A 24,179-nucleotide genomic window follows, 5' to 3' on the forward strand; every position below is an offset into this window, starting at 1 on the left:
CTAAGGGCAGACAATGTTTTACCATCAAAAGCATGAAAACAACTATCAGACATACAAGTTATTTCACTCTAGGCTCGAAATACCTTTAAATATCACATAATCCTTAATTCCTATAAGCAGCACATGAAATCTCCTCCAACTCTGACATAGTAAAAACAGGAAGGCATCTTCCCTCAGCAACTTCCCTCTGAGCACCTCCCTGTATCACAAATGCTCTTAGCTGCTTACTTCTCCTTGCCTTTAAAATTAATCAATTTTAAACAGTCTGAAACTCCCTTGTTTAAGTTTTGCTGGCAACAATGTGTTGAGGCAGAAATTAAGATCCTCCTAAGAAGAAGAAAGACAATAGAACAGTTTGGTTGGAAGAGACCTCGAGACACCAAGTCTAACTGCCGCCAGGGCACTTCAGAGCTAAGCAAGAGGTAAAGCATGTTGTTATTGAGGGTGCTGTGCAACTGAGCTCTGGGAAACAGCACTGGTGACCATTCACCAGGAGTAGCTCTATTCACTGGAACCCTTTGAGCTCTGGCCATGTTCTATTTCAAGTTTCAACTTCTAATGTTATGGAATATACTTAGCGCCTAAAAAAAACAACCTATAGGCATACAAAGCAACGTAAACTACTAATTCTTAACAGTAAAAAGTGAACAAAAAGCTACTATAGAAACAAAAGAAAAAGGGTAAGATGCACTTAAAAAAAGAAACTATGCATCAAGGAGATAGAAAATGGGCATTTTCTGGAGTTAGATATACTTTTACATCCCCTTGCAAGAAAAGATAGAAGCGCAGAAAAACATGCAATAATGCAATATTGCAATACTTCAGAATGCAATAGTGAAATACATAGACAAAAACTACACATAGCTCTAAAAAAACTGCCACTGCCTGGATACATACAGTAACTATGCATAATACTTGCAATTAAGAGATTACACACAAAATATCATCTTTAAAATCCAATGTATGTTTTATGTAATATTGCAGTCACCGAGTCCACAAACAAGATATAAGCTATTGCCTAAGAATGATACTGCCTAAAAGCTCAGAATGTGAAGAAGTGGCTTTGGATCACATCTCCACAGACTGATTTGTCTTCAGTTTAAGACAAACTCCTAGGGGGAAGAAAAAGCAAAAGATACAAGTGTGAATTCCAATACAGTAGAAATGTCGTTGATGTGGGAAACCGAGGACATTACTGCAACTGGAGTAACCAACTCCAACAGTTGTACTCATACAACTGGCTATTTCATATAAATAACGCTCCATTTATGTACCTGAAGCATAATACCAAAAAGAAAATGGGAAAGAATACATACCATGAAAAACATACAGTAGTCGCACAGAACCTGATCTCACAAATAAACCAGATCTCAACACCTGATACATACTTTGTCTTCGCAGCTGACTTACACTGGTACCTCCATTGAAGTAAACATAGTTGGTGGTATGATGGAAAGCTTTGCTTCAACCTAGTTCAACTGGTATTCACAGTCCATTTAACTCCAAATGCTGCAAGCCAGTAGGAGTCACAAAAAAGCACAACGATTACCAAATAGCAGAGAGGAAGATGCACCAATTTAGGAAAACAGAACACAGCATCAAACTTTTTTTCTCCCCAAGGACACCGTGGCACATCGTATACTTCACAAAAATATTGAAACCTGAAGCCAAACAGCTAACCTCTCTAAGCATGTTCAAAACAGGAATCCAAGCCATCATTTGTATTTCAAGATAAAAATGCAGAACATCTATTTTGTAAACACAGAAGTTTACATCTAAGTTTAAGCAACCAAAATGCTTTTATAGATACTGTTCAATTTTGATTCAAAGCTAAACACAGACTGAACAAACTACAGTTAAATGAATCATTCAGAATACTCTAAAACATACAAAAAGATCCTTCTCCAAAATAAAAAAAAATACTTCTCAGTTCATGAAAATATATTAAGAATCACAACGGTGGGTATATTAGGCAGATTTTTTTTTATTGGCACGTATACACCTAGGTGCATAAACAAGCACAAAACATTTGTTCAGAGGAATCTTTTCTTCAGTTGTCAAAAAAGGTGAAGTGCAGTGTGAAAAAATGCATTCATGCCTGCTTTTAGTACCTATACCAACCAGCTGAAATACACCTTGCTGAAGAAAGATGTTTACGCAATGAGAAATGTCATCAGTGATTACCAATCCACTGCCTCTTTGCTGTTTACAAACATGGCAGCTAACTTCATTGAGTACAGACATGTTTCTGCATGTAAACTTCAGTTTAGCACATGATTCTTGCAACTGACCATGCTTCCTTATAAGCAATAAAGACAGACAAAAAGGCTACTCAGACATCTGTTTCTGATGAAGCAATTTATCACTTCAAGTATAATTTAGAAACACCTTAGAGTAAGGAAAAGATTACCTTTGTAAACTTCACATTTAAGAGAAGCTGTTACAGTGCTTACGGATATTTTGGAAATGTAAGAAGAAAGCAACGTAAATAGCTCTCTTTTTCCCATCAATATTTGCTGTTACAACATAGGAAGTCAAGTCAGATTCTTCTTCAACAGTAAGGTAAACATGTTTTGACTAATTACTGCTCTTCCAGCTAGTAGGAAGAGTTTGATGATCATAAAACCTGCTTTCAAATTTGTTATTTGACACCTTCTTAATAACGCCACTAGAATTCAAGATACATTCATATATCTCAAAAATACAAGCCCATAATGTATTGTCATCACCACAGAAAGCAATGATTTAATTCTTATACAATTGAGAATGATGAATGAAGCACTGCATTTGTTTACGCAATTATCATCTGGTATTTCCATTGTAACCCACAATTAGAAGTATAAAAACTACAACTTAAAATATCCCCGTGAAGTCAAGAGGTTGAATTACCTATGCCATTCTCAGCCATTTAGGATGGTAACGGCCCAAAGGAATAAAAGTACGGTCTAGTTGAGTCAGCGCAAACAACCTGCACAGCACAGAGCATTTAAACTACATTAGTCTCTGGTTAAAACTCCACTTTTAGTTCAAATCACCACATTATGCTATTATAATGAGAATAGCCTTATTTAAATGTCTCCAACAGCAATATTCTTCCGTTTGTTATACAGGCCAACTAGCATGAACTTGTATCAGTTCTTTTGATATGGTACGCACGTCAAAGAAGTCACACAGAACACACGGAAAGAAGGAAATGTGGGCTGAGCTAAAAGACTTCTTTCTATAAAGACATTTCCCATCCATGCTCTACACTGAAATTTAAAATGAAGTGAGAAAGATATCAAAACAGTTTTGTTTGTCCACGGGGTAGAATTTTCACAGCACAAATGACACAATGCACAGTTGCATCAGTCATTATGAACAGAAGTCCAAGTATCACTGTTGGCTTTTTACTAACAACAGTTTCAAAACTCACAATTTTAGGTGCCTTTATTACTTTCAATAAAGCAATTGAAAAACAGGCCAACACATTCCTTGTTAATTTGAGGAGCCCATTCAAAGTTGAGCAACTAGAACTGGAAACAATCACATGCTCATATATTTTTCAAATAATCAATGATGTTTTTAGTAAGACATGAAATTTACCTTTGGGAAGAACTTGTAATACATCATATTGTAAGATCCAGTTTAAAGTTTTAAAGATTATTTTAATGTAATCTTCAGTGAGTAGACATAACATCCATCTAGTAAGATACAGAGCTCTGAACTTTCATTTAGAGCCCTAATGGATGCACTGGCAGGGCTCCTTATCCCACATTTTCCTCTACCCTTTGTCTCACTCAATCTCTATCTTCCAAGAATTCCCTAGATCTTCATATCAATAGAAATTACAGCTCTCCTGCCATTTATTTTTATGCTTAATGCTTTATTCTACTTCTAACATGCAGAAAACATGGACTGGTATTGCCTCTATTCTCAATACACATACATTTCTCTTGAAAAAGAAGGTAAGCTTTTCCTGCCACAATCCTTTAGGCTTACCTAACACCAAATCACAACCTGCTTTAATATTTATTTCACTTGTACTCTCACCATTCACATTCATAATTACTGTATTTTAAGACAAGCAGATCACTTGGCAACAAACAGACAGACTGAACTGGTTTCATTTCAAAAGCAGTTTTCTATAACTGACATGCCAATCTGAGTTCTAAAACCAGTGTGAATTAAAATACAAGTGCACAAATTGAGTTCTAGACACAGCAGTCAGTACAGCAAAACCTATCAAACAGAACTCAGATGTTTTAGGTAGAACATGAGAGAGAAGGCCGGGGCATCATTTAATGGGAAAAGACAAAATGAGTTGACTTTACCTATTTGCATAACCTGGAAACCTAATAGAATTACAGAACAACATACTGAATATTTGCACTCAGGTTCACCAAATCTCAAAGTTCATTTTGTGCTTGAAATTTAACAGATTGAATACTAACAATTAAGTTCAATTTTTCTTTCCAAAGTTAATTACAAGTATTATATACATATTTAACAATGTTTTACCCCTGTAGAAGTGGGAAAAGAGATGGAAGCAACACAGAAAGCAAACAGAAATAGTGAAATGAGGATTTCAGAGATGCAGACTTCAGAACTTAATACAGATCTCATACAATAGTATAAGCATAACAAGTAGCTTATGGCTCTTGAGTACCTATACAGGCAGACCAAAGAAGGCTTTTTAAATTATTCCTACGGCATGTGATTCAATAAGGAATAATATACTTTCTCACTTCTTATCCCTTCAGCAACATTAAAGCCACTACTATTCTAATTGCAATTAAGTTCCATGGGAAGAAAACTTAGTTCTACAAGACAGGGATAAGTGACTTAAACCCGTGAAAAATATAAACCAACATTTTTTTCTGTGTTTTCTTGTACAAAATAGCAAGAAAAACACGCTTAATTAGTAATCACTGAAGTTCTCTGTTATTAACACAGACTAAAAAGCATCCAAACATCAGCAAACACTTTTTTTCACGTCTTTAGAGCTTAACTAAGTTTCAACAGAGCTTGGAGAGCTGAAAAGCACCGACTCAAGCCTTTCTGTAATGAAACATTAGACATTTTATCCGCTGATGATTAAAGTTACAGGCTTTGTTAGTAAAAAAAAAAATTCCATTTACCATAGAGGCAGGACAAAACTTGTCAGAATTCCTTAGGCATTTCTTACTATTACAAACCAGACAGCATATGCAGCAGCATATTTCTAAATGAGATTTTACAGTTCAGCAAACACTCAAGCTACCTTGTGTCTTTTTTATTACTTTTTTTTCTTAAACGTACAGGAGCTACAACTTACTGAGGATGCATCAAGTAGTGCTTTAATATATATCCACAAGAACGGAACAAATACACTTCTTCCTGCAACGTCATTACCATCTGTTCTGTCGGATATTCTGCACAACTAGTCACATTTTTTCTTCCAAAGAACAAGCAATTCTCCTTGCCACTTCAAAATAAATATATTCATATCGTGTTATCTTGCAAATTGAATTATTTGTCATGCTTCAGAACATACAAATACCACGTTGACTCAAAAATGTCATGCCTGAGTGGCTTATGGATGAGGTCTGATGATACTGCTAAGAAGGCGTGTAAATCTTTATAACCACAGAATCTTGAAAAGCACACTGTACAACTACATCTTTACTCAATCTACCAAAAAAGCATACCAACTATCAAGTGCATGTGGCAAAGTGGAGTAGAAGAGCAAACAGAAATACGGGATCAATTACTTTTTTTTTTTAATCTTATACCTGAATTATGCAATGTACAGCTGTACATCTCACTGCCTATAACAATAAGAAAAAAACTAAAATACCCTTATTCCCCCAAGCACCAAGAAATTTTGATTGAGAAGTACACTAGAATTTGAGTGGACAAAATCCCTCTGTGCTCACACACTTTACTGAGCACTGCGGTAAGAGCACAACTTCGTGATAATGGCATGCTGCCCCATTTTTAAGCGACCTCCTAAAAAACAAGTGCTTGGCCTCTCCTTCCCATAGGATAATGGGAAGAAGACCCCTGAAAACTCAACATAGATGTACTGTAGTGCAGAATATTGCCTTAGGTTATAGCAAAAAAAATTACTGAAAATACTGGCAACAAAAAAAAAGTATAGCATTAACCATTAAAAATAATAAACACAAAGATGAATGGAAGCTTAGTATTAAAATTTGAGACTAAGAGATCAGTAAACAGATAGATACTAATTTCAAGGAGATTGTTTTCTTTGTTTTGTTTGTAAGCAGCCCCACTTATCACATACTCTGAGTTTAGGTCATGCAGGTGTTAACTTGCACAAGACAGTTCAAAAAGTTCATCTTCACTGACTCCAATATGAAAAAAATGTGTAAATACAAAAAATGTATTAAAAGCTACAGCAGAAAACACGATCAAATTCGCACAGCATAATTTTTCTTCGACTCAACCAAATACTTGATCCATTTTTGAGTTTAGTGGAAGTTTCAGAACAGATTTAACTCCAAGCCACAAAAATGCATAGCATCTGCAAGAATCTACCTCAATTTTACCACGCAGCCATAGACAAAAACTTCACTAACATCTCAATTTTCCACAGAAAATGGTGATTATATTTGGAATAAACAAGTGCTGTGACCGAGTCAACAAAAGTGCAATCTCATGTACCGTAAATACTAAAAAATTATTGAACATGCTACTCCTAAGAAGCAATTTCTAGGTAAAGGACAGACAGCTTTGAGACAGCAGTCAAGTCATATCATCAAAGTTCTAAGGCTCAAAAACAGTACATCTGTTTTTCTATTCCCAAGTGAACCTACACCTACTAACACATTAAGGTTTACTTCAGTTGTCCCACCTAAAACGTAGGCATAACCTAATCAAAATTGAGTTTCTACTCCATTTAATTACACATGATCAGGAAATATGCTCCAGTTGCACATCACTTCTTAAACTTAAGGAATTATTTTTCCTGCCCCCTACTCAGTAGTTCTATAGGACAGAACAAAAAGTCCAAGCTGTGCACAGTATTTCTTATTTCTCTTACAAATAGTTCAGTATTGCAGATGAGCACGGAACTGTTAGAGCTTAGAGATTTCCTCAAAATCTGTGTATTGACAGATAGCAAATATGAAGATGAGCTAATTATCCAGATCTCCAACTGAAAAACAAACCGAAAAACAAAATAAATGCAAAGAGGACCAACACCAAATCCCTAAAGTTGTAGCACAGCACCCTCTGCTGGGCAGTGAAACAAAAGAAGAACCAGCTGAAAAATACAATCAGGATAAGAAAAACACAGATGATACATACAGATGAGGTGAAACTCATTCCACATGCTACAAACATAACAGAGTGTAATACTTATCTAATAACAGCAACACAATAGTAAATTTTCCAGGTTAAGTATAGAAAAATTACTTCTGCCCTATCTACAGCTTCACATCAGAAAGTGACCATCTTTACTTACAGGTGTGCTACCTCCTAACTTAACCTCCCTTAGAAGTAGCTTGCCTTAGACAATATGGAACTTGCTTATAGAACTTATTTGAGGACTTCACAGGGCTTCAGTATTTTATAAGTGTTTGCTTTTCTGCTTAGGTAAAACTGTCAGGATAAAAAAAATTGATATCCTAAGGACTCACAAATCAGTAACATACAAGTGCACACTCCTGACTTCACAAGCCATCTGTATGCACCCTTGGCAGAATTTCTTTATTATTCTTGCCAACAAGATTAACATTTATCAAACTAAAATACCAAAAAACTTGAGAAAACTATGTCAAGTGAAGTACATTACGCATTGCATTCTAACTTCAGCATTTCTGATAACAGTACCTTGCTAGACACTAAGGAAAGCTCTTACCCTGTTAAAGCTGTGCTCGTGAGAATCTTCCAGCTGTCCATTGCTCGTCACAGGAATTTCAGCTGCTGAATTTCTGGGAGATTCCTGAGCCATTGCACCTTCCTATTGTACCAGAAGAAATAGGTTAGCGTTGGTTCTGGAATACACTGAGTGATCTATATTAGAATATTTGATGTGTAGATCTTGTGCCAGCTGACTTATTTCCCTTTTGGTAATATTCTGATATACTAGGTCTGCATGCATTCATTTCACCACAAACCCAAATCACATCAGTTTGCAAGCGCATCTCCGAAATAACACAAAGCTTCAAGATCTAAGAAATAAGAAACACCAGGATAGGTGATGGGAGAGGAGAGGGGTACACAAATGAGACATAAAGCCATGCACAAACCTAATCTTTCCATACACACACTTTGACTCTTGATGTAGTTAATGCTGCTCCAACTACAACAAAGGCAGGCTTTGATAAATGAAGTTGTACTGGCTAACAATAAACAAGAAGTATTAGGTAGGAAAAATAAAAAAAGCAATAAATTTACTTGTTTATAAGAAAAATAAAAAGATGATTCCAAGCCTTAAAGTTGTTTAACTTGCTTTTGCTTTTCTCATAATTTAGCGCCACCTTCTGACCAAACTGATGGCATACAATTCCAACTCAGCCAACGGCAGTAAACCTATAGTGAAACGCAGGCACCAGAACTGGAAAGCTCCAACGCAATTCCAGAGCCAAAGATAGTAACAAGATGCTGCTGTTTCATGAAGACTAGAAGCAGCAGCGTAACCACAAATAATGACCCGGGTTAAGAACTGGAAAAGACTCTTGCAATAAACAGACACAATTTATTTATAAGAGCAACACCATCAAAGCACGAGACACTGGTCTTGGTTCTAAACAAATTACCTGCTATTTTGAAGCACATCTTGATGCAACCTCTCAAACCACACTTACGAAAAGGGATGTTTGTATGAAAAGCTTTCGTGTTTTTATACTTGCAGACAACATTGGTGTAGATGCAAACATTTGAGTTGAATATCTGTAACTTCACTAAAACTATGGAATGTGACTTTATCAGCTCTGGTTACATCATATAGTTACAACTATGCTGCCTACCCTCCTCAGAATGAATCTCATATTGGTGAGAATACTACTACAACGTGACAACCTCTACCAACCACTTGAACACACGCAAAACAATGGACAAACACTCTGATCAATTCAACGTGATACAGAAAAGATGAACCATGTCCTGAAAGAGTGAAGAACAGAGAACATCAAACACGGACAACTCCTCTCCAACAGTCACCAACAGCAAGGGGAACGATTCATTTCACACTTCACTCAACTGTGATTCTACTAACTCTAACATGCGCATGCACAAAAGCCTGACACATGCTGCAACAATTGGCCCAGCTCTGACCACACAAAACATAAATCAGTACATCATCAGTAGCAGTAATTTATGCTCAGTGTACTAATTATAACATAGAGGCAAGAGGTGACCGCACCATCACTTCATAAAAGCTAAGATGAATTGACTACAGTTGTGGGGTGGAATGCGATTAGTATTTCCCTCACTGATTTACATGGAGGTTCTGAGGACTCCCCTTTTGCACCCATTACCCCTAATTCTTCACTCTCACATCAGCTTTCCTTATTCCCCTACTTCATCCCCAAGTAAGTACATGTGTGTTTGCTCAGCAAACAAGACTGTAGAAACAACACGGGTTAAAAGAAGGTGACCTATGCTCAAAAAGGGGCTGTGGAATTTTTCCACTGCCATCAGTTCTCCAGAACTGATGCAATTTTAGAGCAGAGGTTATACAGTTCCAATACTTGTAACTACAAAATAGAGACAATAATGGACTAAGAAAGCACAGAGAACCTGAAGAATTGCTTTCTGCCACAGCCCCAGGTGAACAGCTACAAGAGAACAGTATCTCAAAACACACACTCTACATACAGATTACTGCCAAAACCAGAAATCATCTCCCTTATGAATGCAGCTTCCTGCAACCTCAGTCACAATAAGCTTACTGACCGCTGAGAAGACAAAACCATCAACTCAAAGTAATATTTCTGTTAAAACAGTGAGTATGATTACTGAACGAAGTGTCCCTTCAGCAAGTGTAGCCCACAGCTCATTTAAGCTGTAAATAATACAGCTGCATCCTCAGAAATGTAACAGTATGCAGGGACAGTCCAAAACAAATCTAGTGAAGTTCCTACATTTGTAGTGATGAATAAAGGAATGAAATAACTAATATTTTCTACTGTCACTCTACAGCAGCCAGGGAAACATCTACTCTCTATTTCCGTGAAACAGCTTCCTAAAATGTCTATAGACAAGTGGGAACTTCAACAATTTGCTCACAATGGAGATGCAAACTGAATTTGATCCCACGAAAAAGAAAGCCAAAGCAGCCCAGATCCACCACTCCACCAGCAAACACAATGCCTCGCTACACAATGTTGCACAAGAACTGCTACCTTGAAGTAATAATCCCTTCTTTCTGCTGTACTTACACATTTTAGACTCTATGCTGCCTAAATCTATCCAGCTTGTGAAGCAAACCCTGCAGCACAGTGACAACCACTGCTTGAAGTAATCCCTTCTTGTCAGTTAACTGGACTTCCTCCCACATCTCAAAATCAAACCCTCCCATTCACGATTACTCACAAACTTACATCCCCACACTAACTACCCTGTGCCACACGAATCAACCTCTCCAGGAGCCCAAAACCATTGCCAGGATGGGCTGATGTGACACTAATACAGCTATCGCTCAGTCACCTCAGAGTAAGACTGGACCTCTTCTCCAGCTGGATGAATTTCATCAAGTGCTGTGGATTCATTCCTGTGTTCTGACATACCTGAAAATAAAATAGTGATGGCATGCATTAATTGACATGAAAGAATCTTCACGAAATGGAAGCAAAAACTGCAGGAGAAATTTCTTTTGCAAGCTCTACTGAAGCAAAAAGAAGCCTCCTTCTTAGAGGTGGACTGGGTCTTTAGGTCACTGAAGTCCAACTAAGACAATGACTACAGTCTAGCAGCATAAGCTCCTATCCAAGACATCTTCCCTGCACAAAACACTGACCTTGCAACCTAAAACCCAGAAAGTAAACAGCTTTACAGTTCTTCAGCCGATATTTACTTTCATCTGCAACAACACACCTCTTGCATCCTACCATTACAAAGCACCCAGTTTTTCTAGATTTTGCTGAGATGAAGCATATGTATACTACATGAGTTTATGTTGATCCTAAGTCACTAGAATCTAGGCACAACAGACTGAACAGCTTACTAATTGGCAAGAGTCATCTTTCAATTCTATTATCTTGTTTAACAGGAACACCTCACCTACTGAGAGAAAGAAATTCAGAAACAGTCAACACATACACCAGAAACCAACTCAGTGAGTAGCATGGTTATGACAGGTATCTAAGTTTCTTACTTATTTTAGGTACGTGACCCACATTTGATTTCACATGGGTAGTAAGGACAGGTGATACCACAACTCCCTCAATGCTTTGCAAGAAAGAGACAACCTGTCATTAAAAATTAAACAGACTGTCAGTACTCACTATAATCACACATGACTGAAGTTTAGTGAGCTTTGCACCACTCTGTACAGATTTAGTCATGCACCAGATCAGAAAAAAATCTGAGAATGATCACTATTCATATCCTATTTCAATTTTCCAAGGTATAAAACATACTAATTATAACAAATAGTTAGCAAAGTAAGCATCCTGTGCAACAGGGGAACTAAAATAAGGGCACAGAGAATGAGAAACCGAACCACCTAGCTCCTATTACACTAAATAACGTCCCAGCTGGCTTTGTAAAAACAAGGTTAAGTAAGAGAACTCCTCCAGAAAGGCTGCAATTCACTCAGGGCTACCACTGAATGAGGTTGGATTTCCCTCCTACCTACTAATACTTGTATTCAAATCAATTTGAAAAAAAACTGCTAGTACAAAAAGCCATACAGCAGGGCTGGCTAATTAAGGTTATTAAATGAGATATGCAGCAAGAAAAGTCTTGATAATTAAAAGAACCTAGGGGCACAAACCTCACAAATCCGTGCAGAGATACTGTGTAAAAACAAAAAGACATTTAAAGCTTTTAAAATTTATTTGCTATGCTACACTCCTCCCTCCTCCCTCCTCCCCCAAGTTTACGTAGCACTGCTTTCCTGAAAGCAGTCAGAACACTCACAACATAACAACTCATCTTTTACAACGGTACTCATAGTACCCTAAATAGCATCTTCTATCTCACAGCTAAGGCAGAAGAGTGCAGATGATCGAGCCATGAAACATGCCAGACCTGCCCTCAGCAGCTTGAAGATGCAAAGCACAGTCATCCAATCTGTCCACATTTCCTTTTCTCTGGCCTATAGTTAACACATAATCAAATCTTTCTTATTCTTTCTGTCCATATATGACCAACTTGTTACTGAGACAGCTGGAACATTTGAGTATGCTCAGAACCCTTCTGACTCCATCAGAGCATTGTATGATTCTGTCACTTGACCACTTTTTTGTGTAAGGTTTCATTCACAGCCAAGTGTTGCTGCAAACATCACTGAGCCGCTCACCTCCACCCTGCAATAACAGGAGCCAAACCGTGAGAGCAGCTTGCAAACACAGAGTGCAGAGCTGTGGGGAAAAAGACAACTCAAAGCTGTAATACTTGCACCACCCACCAGAGCCCAAGACCGCACAAAAGAAACTCAGGTTTAAACTTTAAACATTTACTTCAAAAATCACATGAAATGAAAAACTTGTTTTGCAAGAAGCAAAAAAACCTTGTTCCAAGTAAGTCAATGAGCCTGCCCAAAGCAAACAGAAATTTACATCACCTCTCTCCTGCTGACGGAAGTTGTCCCCATAACTACAGAGAGCACTGAAAAATGGGCATTGTTTGCCTTGAAAGAGAAGGCTGGGTGGCAGTAACAAGCCCAAAACACAGGCACAACACATGCACTAAACACACGCTTTGGAATTCCAGCAACCACACTGAGTATCCCAGAATGGCACAAAACCAGACATTTTAACATATCATTTCTTCAGCTGGCAGAAGTTAACCACGTGAGAGCTTAAAAACAACACCCTAAGCATCCTCCAGAACACGTAACCAATTATAATTAGCAGTTATATGGGCACACTTATGGATTAAGAGCAAGTACAAACAAAGCACGTTATCAGCAATAAACCAAATTTGAAAAAGGACTTTATTCTTAATGTAGTTTACATTACTTAATTGGTAACTCTTACGGTCTTAGAAATGAGCACCACAGGATTCTCAACACTTACATTTGCTTTCCTAAGCTGGATGCACTGGCTGGCTCCTTCACTTACATTTATTTGTTAATAAATGAATTGCCAATAAGATGAAAGTCTTCTGTCCCGTTGAAGTTTACTGCACTTACCGTCTTATTACTGGTTCCACATCTGGTGAAATAAGAGTTGCTGAAACACTACAGAAAATGCAAAGACAAATAGAAAATAACGAAGTCAAGCATGTTTCCTTACTTTCGACTTATAACTAAGGACATCACCACTAATTCTTAGTTTTGCTTCTTTTAAGGAATTAAGAATGCAGTAAACACTTTCTGCTGCAACCACAATATAGTTTCCTCTTTGCACTCTTGCAGTTCCACTACTGCTCCTCCTACAAAAGCTAGTCATGTTTGAGAGTCATAGAACACTGTGGAGATGCAGACTGAGTACTGCAAGCAGCTAACACACTGCCAGCTCTAGGTCAAGCCATGCTCCACTCCCGATCACCTAAGCCATGGGTTCCTATAATGGTCTGAACTTCTACCAAAACATAGAGAACCCTGAGACTAACATAATGTCTCAACATAATTCTTCCTACCTAACATTCCTCTGTACCTAATCAGTGCCTCACATTCTAGTTGTGTACGCACACACATACCAAGACACATATATGTGAATCAGAAACTGCTCAGTTTGGAGTTGCTCTGACCACACAACACAGTTCCCAGCATAGCAGAAGAACATTTCTGTTATCTCTTTATACAGAGATAAAGCTGATAACAGATCCTTGTTAGCAGTCCCACCAAGCACAGAAAAAACACGTCAGATACTGACCACGCACCGAGGTCAGAGAAGGCAAGAAGGAAGGCTGTGAGATGGTCTGATGCAAAAACAGAACGTCAGAGACATAACCCAAGCAACACCAGAACTACATATTGTTTGCAAACAACGCGCAGCACAATACCCATTTATCAGACGACACCACACAGCTTCCACATTTTACCAGTGACTTGAGAACAGGCAACCAGCTGCACCAGACATACAGGCACACTTACAGCCCCAACTGCCTGGGCACAGAACACGTCCGAGGAGCACGACACGGACGCAGCACCCAGCAGTCTTTCCCTCCACCAGCGAACGAGCTCCCAGCTCCCTCCTCAACTCCACCTCTTCCTGGGCACGGCCCCGCACGGTGCCCGGCCAGCATTGTGGAGGAAGGGAGGGAGGCAGGCAGCCCGCCCGCAGCTAGCTCCGGACCCGCGCCACACACCGGGGCCTTTCGGAGTAACCAGGAAGAGGCCTCAGGCCCGGCCGCCTTCCCGCAGGGACCGCAATGCGATGCGTAGGCCGGCGGGCGCGGCTCGGCCCTACCCCAAACCGGGACCTAACGCCCGCCACAGCCCCGGCCCGGCCCTCACCTCCGCCAGCGTAGCCGCTGCCACCCCGGGGGCGTCACGGGGCGGAGGGCGCAGGAGGCCGCGCTGGGCCGGGCGGCGCAGCCCCCGCTGCGACTGTATTCCTCCTCCTCCTCCGGGACCAGCAGCAACCGGAAGTGCCTGGCCGGAAATACGGCGGCCCGGAGGGGGACAGGCCGCGAGCAGCGCCTTTCTAGGCCGCGGCGGGCGTGTCTATGGTCGCTCACGAGCCGCGCTGTCGCCGTAGTAACGGCGGGAGGGAATGATTTAAAGTGATGAAAAAGCACCGTGAGCTGAAGTTTTCGACCAAAAGCCATAAGCTTTGGTGGGGAAGGGGAGGGCGGGGTGAAGAAGAAATTACTTGAATCTTTAACGTGGTAACTGTAGAAGGTACAGCAGGGGCAGAAGCAATTCCTTGAGTTGTTGGGTGCCCTAAGAGTAAGCTGGTGCTACTGAGAATTCGTTCTTAGAAAGAGATTAGCGCTTCCTCGCCTCGCTAATTTCACCCGTGCCTTTGGTGTCACCGGCAGTGTAACAGGAATAAGTGAGCGTGATGCTTTAGATACTTAAAGACATTGAGTAACACAAAAAATAAATGCCCGACTTCTGAGAACTAAGGGCTTTTTTAAACCAAATTTTCTTGTCTCTGTTCAAGAATTCTAGCCTGATTTATTTTTGAGCGACGAACAATAGAAATTTAGCAGCTTTTCTTTCTTAAAGCTGCTCACGTGCGGACACACACCAGTGGCACAAGCATTTATCAACGCATCAAAACACAAATACAGCCCTACTTGTGCTTTGAACTGGTCACTGAGGAAAGCCGTTCTTCTCAGTCCTCTCAGCCTTTCTGATACTTATATTTGATACGAGCCCTTCTATACAGCTCCATGTATTACTACATAACAGGAATAAAGTCAGCTTCTGCAGTATCTGCATTCAAGATGTATTAAACTGTCACTGTGTTTACTGTACTTGATAACAAAACCAAACACCTAAGCTAGTCTTCATACTTGCGCAGCCCTACATAACTTGGAGGCCCTTCTATAGGGTTTGGTGCACCAACTCAGTTGACTGTTGAAGGTACCATTAACACATGTGCTGTTGGCATTAACGAAGTTTGAAGATGAGCAAATCGCAGTACACTTAAATCTCTTCATGTGTGTGTTTCAAGCAATGTAATCTGTAGCCAAAAATCTCAATCTGCATCTTTCTCCTGCTAAAGGCAAATTTAAGGAAAAGTTTAGGGATGCCCAGACAATCAAGGCCAGTCTGGATGGGGCCCTGGGCAGCCTGAGCTGGTGAAGGACAGCCCTGCCCATGGCAGGGGCGTGAGACTGGGTGGGCTTTGATGTCCCTTCCAACTTGAGCCATTCTGTGATTCTATGAATTGTTTCCCTTTAGTAGTTTTGAATGTCCTTTACTATTCAACTCTGTACAGACCTCTCATAGTGCAGATAAGGAGGCTCTCTGTTTCCTTCTGAGAGCACTCAGTGTGAAGTGCTGATCTGTATGAGAGAGCCTGATGCGATCTCAATAAGTGGGTTCAGTTTACAAGAGCTGCAGCCATAGCTCGGTGAGGATTAGTAAGTCAAGAGGTTGGAGATACCATCATTAGCGGATGATGGAGGAAAGTAATCAGAGTGCTGCAACACTCACAGGGGAAAACAACAGGAAGAATTTAGTAACTCGGTCTGAACTTTGAAGGTAAATTGTGGAGCTTGTTTTAAACAATGTACAACTCATCAGGATTACAAATCTTTACAAAGCGTGTGACTTTCTCCTGCCTCCTATTTCATTTTAAGACAGCAAGCTCAAATGCAGTCACTACAATCATTTCTTTATCAAAGCCCTTTGTATCTGAACACCACAGTTTCAAAATTATTTAGGAGACCAAATATCCCTTGATAGGTACTGAGACTGTAGTCACATTTATCCCCGAACAGTGTATCTGTGAAATCTGTTTTGAAGCTTGTTGCCATTGCAGGCGCTTGTTAACAGGGGAAGCACAGACTCCTTATGTCCTGAATGCTAACAGTGAAAAGGGAAGTGGTAAGCTATGTAGATGTTGGTAGTTTTAGAATGAGCATACAGTTCTGAGTGAGAGATTTTTCTACATTGCCTGAATAAACCTTCAAGATACTACTAGCTTCATACGGCTGCAGTTGCATCTACTAGAGAGTGAGGTGGAATATTGTTTTAGACAGCACAACACTTAGAACTAAGAGCCTTCTCTACAGAAAGCAGGTTCTCGAAAACTTCAGATGTTCTTTTCAGACAACTTTTTCCTGAATGCTTTTCTACGTCATGCTATAGTTAGGTAATATTACTGTGCTGTGGGAAAGAATCAGTTGCAGAAACCCTAAGTTCCTTCTTGTGATATGAACTGCGAATACGAAACTATAAGAATATAAGTAACTTTAAAACAAGGCCAAAATATTAAGAGAAAAAAAGGGGGAAAAAAATAAGGGAACTATATTTGATATAATCAAAACCATCCACTGAGTCACTCCTGAGGTAAGTAATGAGAAAATTGGGTGTGTTTTTGAAATTTTTAAGAAATATTTCATTATTTCCGATTTTTTTTTTTCCCATGTATTTATTACTAATTCTTACAATTTTAGGAGACAGTCACTAAAGGAGGACTTGGCAAAATTCTTGTTGGGAACTGAATGGTGCTGCTGACAGAGCTAATCTTTCGTATTTAAAGAAGGAAATCAGTATTTGCTTTTAGATATTTTAATATGCCTACTTTGCAGTTTCCTTTCTTGAAAAACTGAACCCAAATTCATCAGTACACGAGCAAAGAAATCTATTCTAATTGAAATTATAAAATCACCAAGATTGGAAAAGACCTCCAAGATCATCCAGTCCAACCGTCCATGAAATATTTGCGATCTGAGGAGCAACAGCCTATTTTTCATTGATCCCTTCATTAACAATAGAAAAATCATTGCCACAGCTGAGAAGAGAATAGCCCAGTGCCTGGCAGCCTGGTTCTGTACACTGTTCTTCTACACCTTCATACAGATTATAGTTTTTGTGTAGTTCATTGCCATTCTTTCTAGGCCAGCCCGCTCTCCTGAGATACGTTCTCTTTCTTACAGCTGTGACTGTGGCCTTTACCTAAAGCCGCTTTGGTGTGAGGATGGGGCAGTGAAACAAGCAGTGCCCTGACAGCTTTTTTACAACGGTGTCACCTCTGCTCACTGTGAGCTGCAGAAGAGCTGAATTACAAATTTCAGCAGTCAATCAAGTGAACGAGTGCCATCCTGACTTCTCAGCCTGTTTCAGTGAAAAGATAATTTCCCACAGTTTTTAAAATGCCATGCTATACTTCTCAGCGTTTCTCTTGAAAGCCATGTCTACCGGTGCTTTCACAACATCCCATCTCCTGCTCACATTCTTAGCCTTGTTCCTGATGAACACTGAGGGAAATCAGTCAAATCTGAGCCCTTTCCTGATATTGCCTCTTGCAGGCGGTATTTTTGAAGCACCTCATGTATCAGCTGCTGTCACTCTCTTGGTATTTGTACTAGTGATCTCAGGCCCTAATTTCTGTGTTGCTGTATTTAGGGGCCTTCCCAAATTCTTGCTTCATTTAGTGCAGAATTTTCAGCGTGTCTGTATTTTTTTTTTCTCCCCTGATTTGCTAATATTTTCATCCAGCTCTCCTAAAAGCTTTAAAAATAGTTATAGAAATGGACAACTTGGTCTAGCTATGGATGTTCCTGTTCATTGCGGGGGAGCTGGACTAGATGGCCTTCAGAGGTCCCTTCCAAATCTAAGGGTTTCACAAGTCTATGGTTCTAAACTAATCCAGATGAATTGTAGCTTCATTTTACAGATGAAGAAACAGAGGCCAGGTGAGCTGTGATTTTTGTAGCAGTCCTTGGATGTCTGAGAGAATTGGTAATAGAACACATATTCCTCTGCTTTCAAGTGTCTCCATTTTTTGCTTCTATTAGTGGTCCCTTCTGATCTATACTTCTGAGAGTCTCAGTTTGACATTTAATATCTTCATCTGAACCCTTCCATTTCTTTTTCATCTCTAACCCTTATATACCTACATAGGATTCTTGCCACGAGCCACTTTTATATTTCCATTTCTAAGTATCACTCTTCCTAATTCAATTTTTTAGATCTTTCCTCCCTTCTTGTTTACTGGCTTCGTCTGAAGTTTAACAGCATTTCAGTCCCCTTTTTCTTCCTTTCAATGATTTGACATCCATTTCTCTTCTCTAAAACCAAATATTTAACTCTTTCTGGAGAGAACCAGTTCTCCAGTTCTCCATTTCTTAACGTTCTATTTCATATTTTCACTTGGTGTGTTTTCATGATACTTGGTTCAAAGATTGTGTGTTAATCAAAGAAGTTATTTTCCCTAAACCTACTTTTTCTTCATTTTTTTTTCCTCCAATTTTTGGTGTGAGGGTATAATTCGTTTTTTGCATTTGTAAAAAATTAAACACATGAACAAAACCTGCATGAAGAATGATTTTGTTATTCACATAGCTAACGGTGTTACAATTTTGCCAAAAAAAAAAAAATAATTAGACTGACACAAGCAGCTCAGACATTAGCTATCAATGTTTTTATCTGAACTGCCTTTTGTTTTTTGTTTTTTGCTTTTTGGTTTTTTTTTTTTTTAACTCTGTTCCACCAGTTCTTTATGAGTTTCTAGATCCTTGTGCCCTGTTTGGCTTTGTAGCCTGTCCATTTGGCCTGGGACTCTCAGGGGAAATCAGGTAGATCACAAAAAAGGTGTCAAAAGGCAAGGTCTTGGTCGATTAAAATTCCCTTGCAGAAGATCAAAGAGAACTCATTACTCAGGCTGAGCAGAGCTTTTTATTCAAAATTAATATTCAAAGTCCTCCCAAAGTCTACATCATCCATATGCAAATTAGCCACAAGAAAAGATAAAACAGATAAACAACAAGGGATGTCTCAATTTAGGATGGCGAGCAATGACCACCTACTCCTCTGCTCCACTTCAAAACTAATTGACACAAGTTTCTTTTTTTTTTTCCCCCCCCAGAGCTAATCATCTATGTAAACTGTATGTCACAGTACTGCCCAGGGCTCGTCTACGTTCAGTAAGCAAAGAGAAATTTGCCTAGAGACGGAGCAGAACTGAAGCAAGTTTCCTGCGTAGGAGAGGTATTTCAGTGTAGCTCTGTGCAAGAAGAGTTGGATGGGCTTGAAAACTGGTGTGGCTTTCATCAGCTCCTGCTTTTGGCCATGTGACTGTGCTGCAGCCTTGTGGGAAGTGGAAGTGGGCAGATCAGACCCAGTACAGTGGAGCTGCAGAGGGTAAAGCCAACATGGTGAGGGCGAGGGGCGTTCCCACAGGGGGCTACCTGTCCTGCCCCAGAGCCGTACTGTGCCTTCAAAGATCCATCATCAAAATCTGATAGAGTGACAGTCTCTTGGCTACCACTGCTTGCAGTTGTGCTGGGCAAGCTGGCTGTCCTCGTAGCTTCGAAACCAGCCTGAAACTGCATCTCAAATATTGATGGTTTAATAGCAACCAGAGGTTCTGGGGGAGTAAAAGAGCTCAGTCATTGCCTAATGATTCCTCTATCATGGTCTGTACCTAGCTGTGACTCACAAGTGCAGTTGCAAACCTGCATTCCCATTTAAATGCTGCATTCCTAGCAACAATCTCTTGAGTGCTAGTACAAGGAAGACAGATATCATCTTGGGCAATGAGATTATATGAAATTTAAAAGAATGTAATCTTCCTAAGGGATTATTCAGAATAGGGATTAGGAAGCTTTATGAATTTGAAACTTCCTTAGGACTTCTTCATCCTTTCACCTCATCTCAGAGGCTTGCACTGGTGCACTCAGCACAGGAAGCAGCATGATCCTTTTGAGCCACTTCCTTTGTGGGGGCTCTGCTGTCATTTCCCTGTGTATTACGATGCCTGCAGAGCTGGAAGGCCATGCTGCACTCTGTGGGCCAACCCTCATGCCCCAGCCAGCATCAGAGAGGTACAGCTATGTCATGAGCCAGCATCTTGCTAGGACACCAGCTCCTAGGGCAAGGTACATAGAATCACAGAACTTCTGGAGTTGGAAGGGTCCTCTAGAGATCATAGACTCTAACCCCCTACTAAAGGGGGGTTCCTTCTTGCAGAATTTTAATGTTGCTTCCCTCATACATGGGTACACATTAGCACAAAAACTGCAGTTCTGTGCTGTACCAGCCTTCAGAGCACTGCATATAGGATGGAAAGGTGCACATGCACATTGCAGCCAACCCAGTGCTTTGGGAAGGATTTTTCCCATCCCAAGCAAGAAGAGGATATAGACAGCTACCTGTGTTTTGGTAAACTCAGGAATCCCAACACTTTTATGTGTGAAGTCCTAATGTCAAAGAACAACATGGTGGGAATGTAGGCTGACAGACAGACTGACAGCCTGCATTTTGCCTCTGCTTTGTGTACACAAATTCAATCCCTTTGTGGAATTTCACACTCTTCTTAAACATTATGTGTCTGCTTCTGTGATAGACACTGCCTTTGACTCCAGCAGGAGCATTTGGGTTCTCAAATACATGCCCACATCCTGCAGAGCTGATCTAAAGCAAGGCCAGAAGCTGCCTCCATGATTGTAGAAGATTGCTCGGGCACAGAATTGGGCTGTGGAACTGGATCCGGTAAAGGCATTTAGTGGCCTGCTAGAAACATGTGTTTTTGCGGAGTCTCTGAGAACCAAACTTCTCACAGATCAGATACCTATACTTTTGAATATAGTTAGCACTTATTTGCATCCTTAGGTATGAGAACAGCTTTAAAAAAAATCGTTCTTTAATGTTCCTTTATAGTCTGGACCCTATATTAGCTATTTGAGAAGTGAAGGTCAGTAATTACAGTGAAAATACGCAAAGGAAAATGTAGAGAATATCTTGCTTCAAAGATACAGAGAGGGACTTAGATGGGAGGATCAAATGTCAGCTGCTCCAGCCTAAGAAAGTCTCAAGCAACATTTAAGCAGCATTATTTTAGGACATCAAAGTTCATCTTCAGATTTAAGGAGTGGCTGGAAAATTCTTACAGCTCATGTTACAGTTTGGGTGTGCTGTTGCATTTTTTTATGGTAGAATACTACTGCACAATTGTGATTTTCTTATTTTCTTATGCTTCTTTCACAACTGAGAAGATAACATGCTGTCAGTCTGAAGCACCCTAGAAATAAAAACAACAAGGGTTTTAAAAACATACTTTGCTTTTCCTCAAGTATCTCGTTTCTCCACCCTTCATTTTGCTGAATGCACTGATGACTATACCCGAGGCAGTTTTGCAGTTGTTTTTCAATCCTCCCTTTCATCAGCTTCACTTTTTATTACCAGTCTAAAAGAAATGTATTCATTTCTATAAAGAACTGCATGTTTTTTCAAGATAAAACTTAATCAAGCATTGCCTTGAAAGTGGCAGCTAATTACTAGGCACCTCTGTAAGGCCGACATTGCCATGCAGAGATAATTCAGCACCCTCCTGCCTCTTCCCCCGTTTGAGTTGCTGAAAACACGTCCCCACTCCAGCATCTCTCCCTTGGTCTCCCCTGTGCCAATATAGTTTCTTACAGAAAGAGTTTATTCCCAACACTTGAAGTTATAGCCAGATCTGCTGCTGCAGCAGCACTCGAGCACTGTCCCCATCCCACTGCGAGGCCTCCAAACCAGCCTCCTTCTGATCAGATGTCTTCCCAAACCCTGATGGGGAGCAGAAGGGGGTCCTCTCCTTCAGCACAGTTGCCATGCCCCCTTGGACCTCCTGCTGCTTAAACTAATCCGGGATTGCTTACAATACGTGCACTTAGAGTGTGAGTTTGGGATATGTGGCAACCCAACAGAAAAATTGTGTCCTTTGGTCTCAAACTCCAGCTCAGCACTGCAGAATGACATTCACATGACGGTTTCCAAAGAATGGGGAAAGCCTTTAACTAGCACTCCCCTGTGCTGCTCTGCAAGTAATCAAAGCAATTATTAATACAGAAAGGATCAAGAAGAAAACCCAGACCCTTTTAAAAGCAGTGCGCTTTCTTTCAGTTACACCCTGCTTCTGGCCATTTGACCAAATGCAGGAGGTGAATAACCTCTACATTTCTGTCACAGGGCTGTACTGTTGGAATTAATAGAAGTGCCTGAAAATCGATTCCTGGCATTGCAGTGTGCAGGCTGGGATTTTTTCTCTGAGACGTCACAGAGCATCTGCTAGCAGTTATCTTTCTGTGCTAACTCCAGGTGAATTTGGAGATGCTATCTGTCCTCCTTGGAAGCTTTCATTCTGTTGAAAAGGAACTTAGAAACAAACATCTGCGTCTGCTCAACTATAATTGTATATTTTCTTTCGGCTCCTGTCGAAGTCTCCAAAATATTTTAGCCACAATTTTATGGTTCGTGATGTGTAGAGGTGAAAAATAAAGAAAAAGGCAATAAAACTGGGCAGAAACGTACACAAGCAGTTATTCAGAGAGGTTGTAAAAATGTCACATACTGGGTTTAATACTTTTATTACCCTCTAATTTCAGCTGTGCCGTTTCAGTTAGGGCCAGTATCTCATTTTTTAAGCACTGTTCTAGCATTCACTGGTGGCACTGATCTTAGAAAACTGTAAATTTCCTTCCTGAGAATCTCTGAAATAAAAGACAACTTGCCCACAATCTGAGGATTGTTGCTGGACAGAGAGCTTTACTTGCTGCGCAGACCCACATGCGTGACCCACATTCTGGCAACTTTATTTCGGCAGCTTCCACCTATCCCTGCAGCCTGCAGAAGCATGGGTGCAGCCAGCACTGAGGAGGGCTCTGGGAGCTGCCACGGGCTTTGCTCACCTTTCTGTCTCCTGGGGGCCTTTTGCATGGCTTTTAATGCCATAGCAAATTGTGACGCAGTGCAATTTCCCTTTCTTTCATGGTGACCTGTGGGAAAATGTTATCTGTCATTTCCCAACAGCTCTCAGGGCCAGGAATAAGATGCTAACTAGCAGACTGGCAGAACTTGACTGGCACCGGCCCTGTCTGCGCTTCAGAGCAGGCCCATCAACTGCTGACTTCTGCAGCAGACACGCTGCACCAGCACAAATTTTTAAGTTCAGCTCTATCACCAACCAGCAACATGCTCCACTGCTCTCAAAGGTTCAGCTGCTGTGGTGTTCTTGGGGCTCTCGTAGAAAAAGGAACAAAAAGAGGGTGAGTCAGGTGGCCACAGTATTGCAAAACACTGCTGTTTTTCTTAAGTTGTGACACTGGTGTCCCTGGAATCTCCACGATACAAACATTTCGCAGATTAAAAAGGGATTAGCAAACAGCCCGACTACCAACAGTACCTAAAACATGCACAGATGTTTCCAGCTGGGTGACATCCACTGACAGCACACAGGAAGCTTACATTTGTCTCTCATTTCTTTTTGCTAGGGTGGATTGTAGATTCCACTCAGTACAGAAAAGGCTATAAAATCACCAGGCACCACTTGACTCTCTCACAGTGACCCTATGTGGCTGCAGCCACCCCAGTTTCCAAATGCACGCGTTTGTTTTTCCATGAGGTGGTCACTGCTCTTGTGCAGCTGAAGGTAGCGAGATCTCCAATTTCAAAGCAGGTTGAATTTGGACTCCCTCCT

At 40.4% G+C, this 24,179-nt stretch overlaps 1 protein-coding gene across 5 annotated transcripts in view; it reads right to left on the reverse strand.

Moving 5' to 3' along the window:
- The window catches only part of ARFIP1 (ADP ribosylation factor interacting protein 1), a 38,597-nt gene extending 23,957 nt beyond the window's left edge, over positions 1 to 14,640 (reverse strand). For 3 of the 5 annotated variants that reach the window (XM_042828378.1, XM_042828376.1, XM_042828374.1), the window contains exons 1-3: positions 14,558 to 14,640; positions 10,639 to 10,718; positions 7,847 to 7,948 (exon numbers count right to left, since the gene is read on the reverse strand). In XM_042828378.1, coding sequence (XP_042684312.1) covers positions 7,847 to 7,948; positions 10,639 to 10,716 — 180 coding nt within the window. In that variant the 5' untranslated portion in view covers positions 10,717 to 10,718; positions 14,558 to 14,640. Of the gene's footprint in view, positions 1 to 7,846; positions 7,949 to 10,638; positions 10,719 to 13,288; positions 13,337 to 14,557 lie in introns of those variants that run through there. The other 2 variants (XM_042828375.1, XM_042828377.1) reach the window with 2 other exon arrangements.
- Positions 14,641 to 24,179: the final 9,539 nt, after the last annotated feature.

The sequence above is a fragment of the Centrocercus urophasianus genome, unplaced genomic scaffold, assembly GCF_019232065.1.
Source record: "Centrocercus urophasianus isolate 14NV4802_14NV808 unplaced genomic scaffold, USGS_Curo_1.0 seq_3, whole genome shotgun sequence".
In the NCBI taxonomy this organism is placed as follows: domain Eukaryota; kingdom Metazoa; phylum Chordata; class Aves; order Galliformes; family Phasianidae; genus Centrocercus; species Centrocercus urophasianus.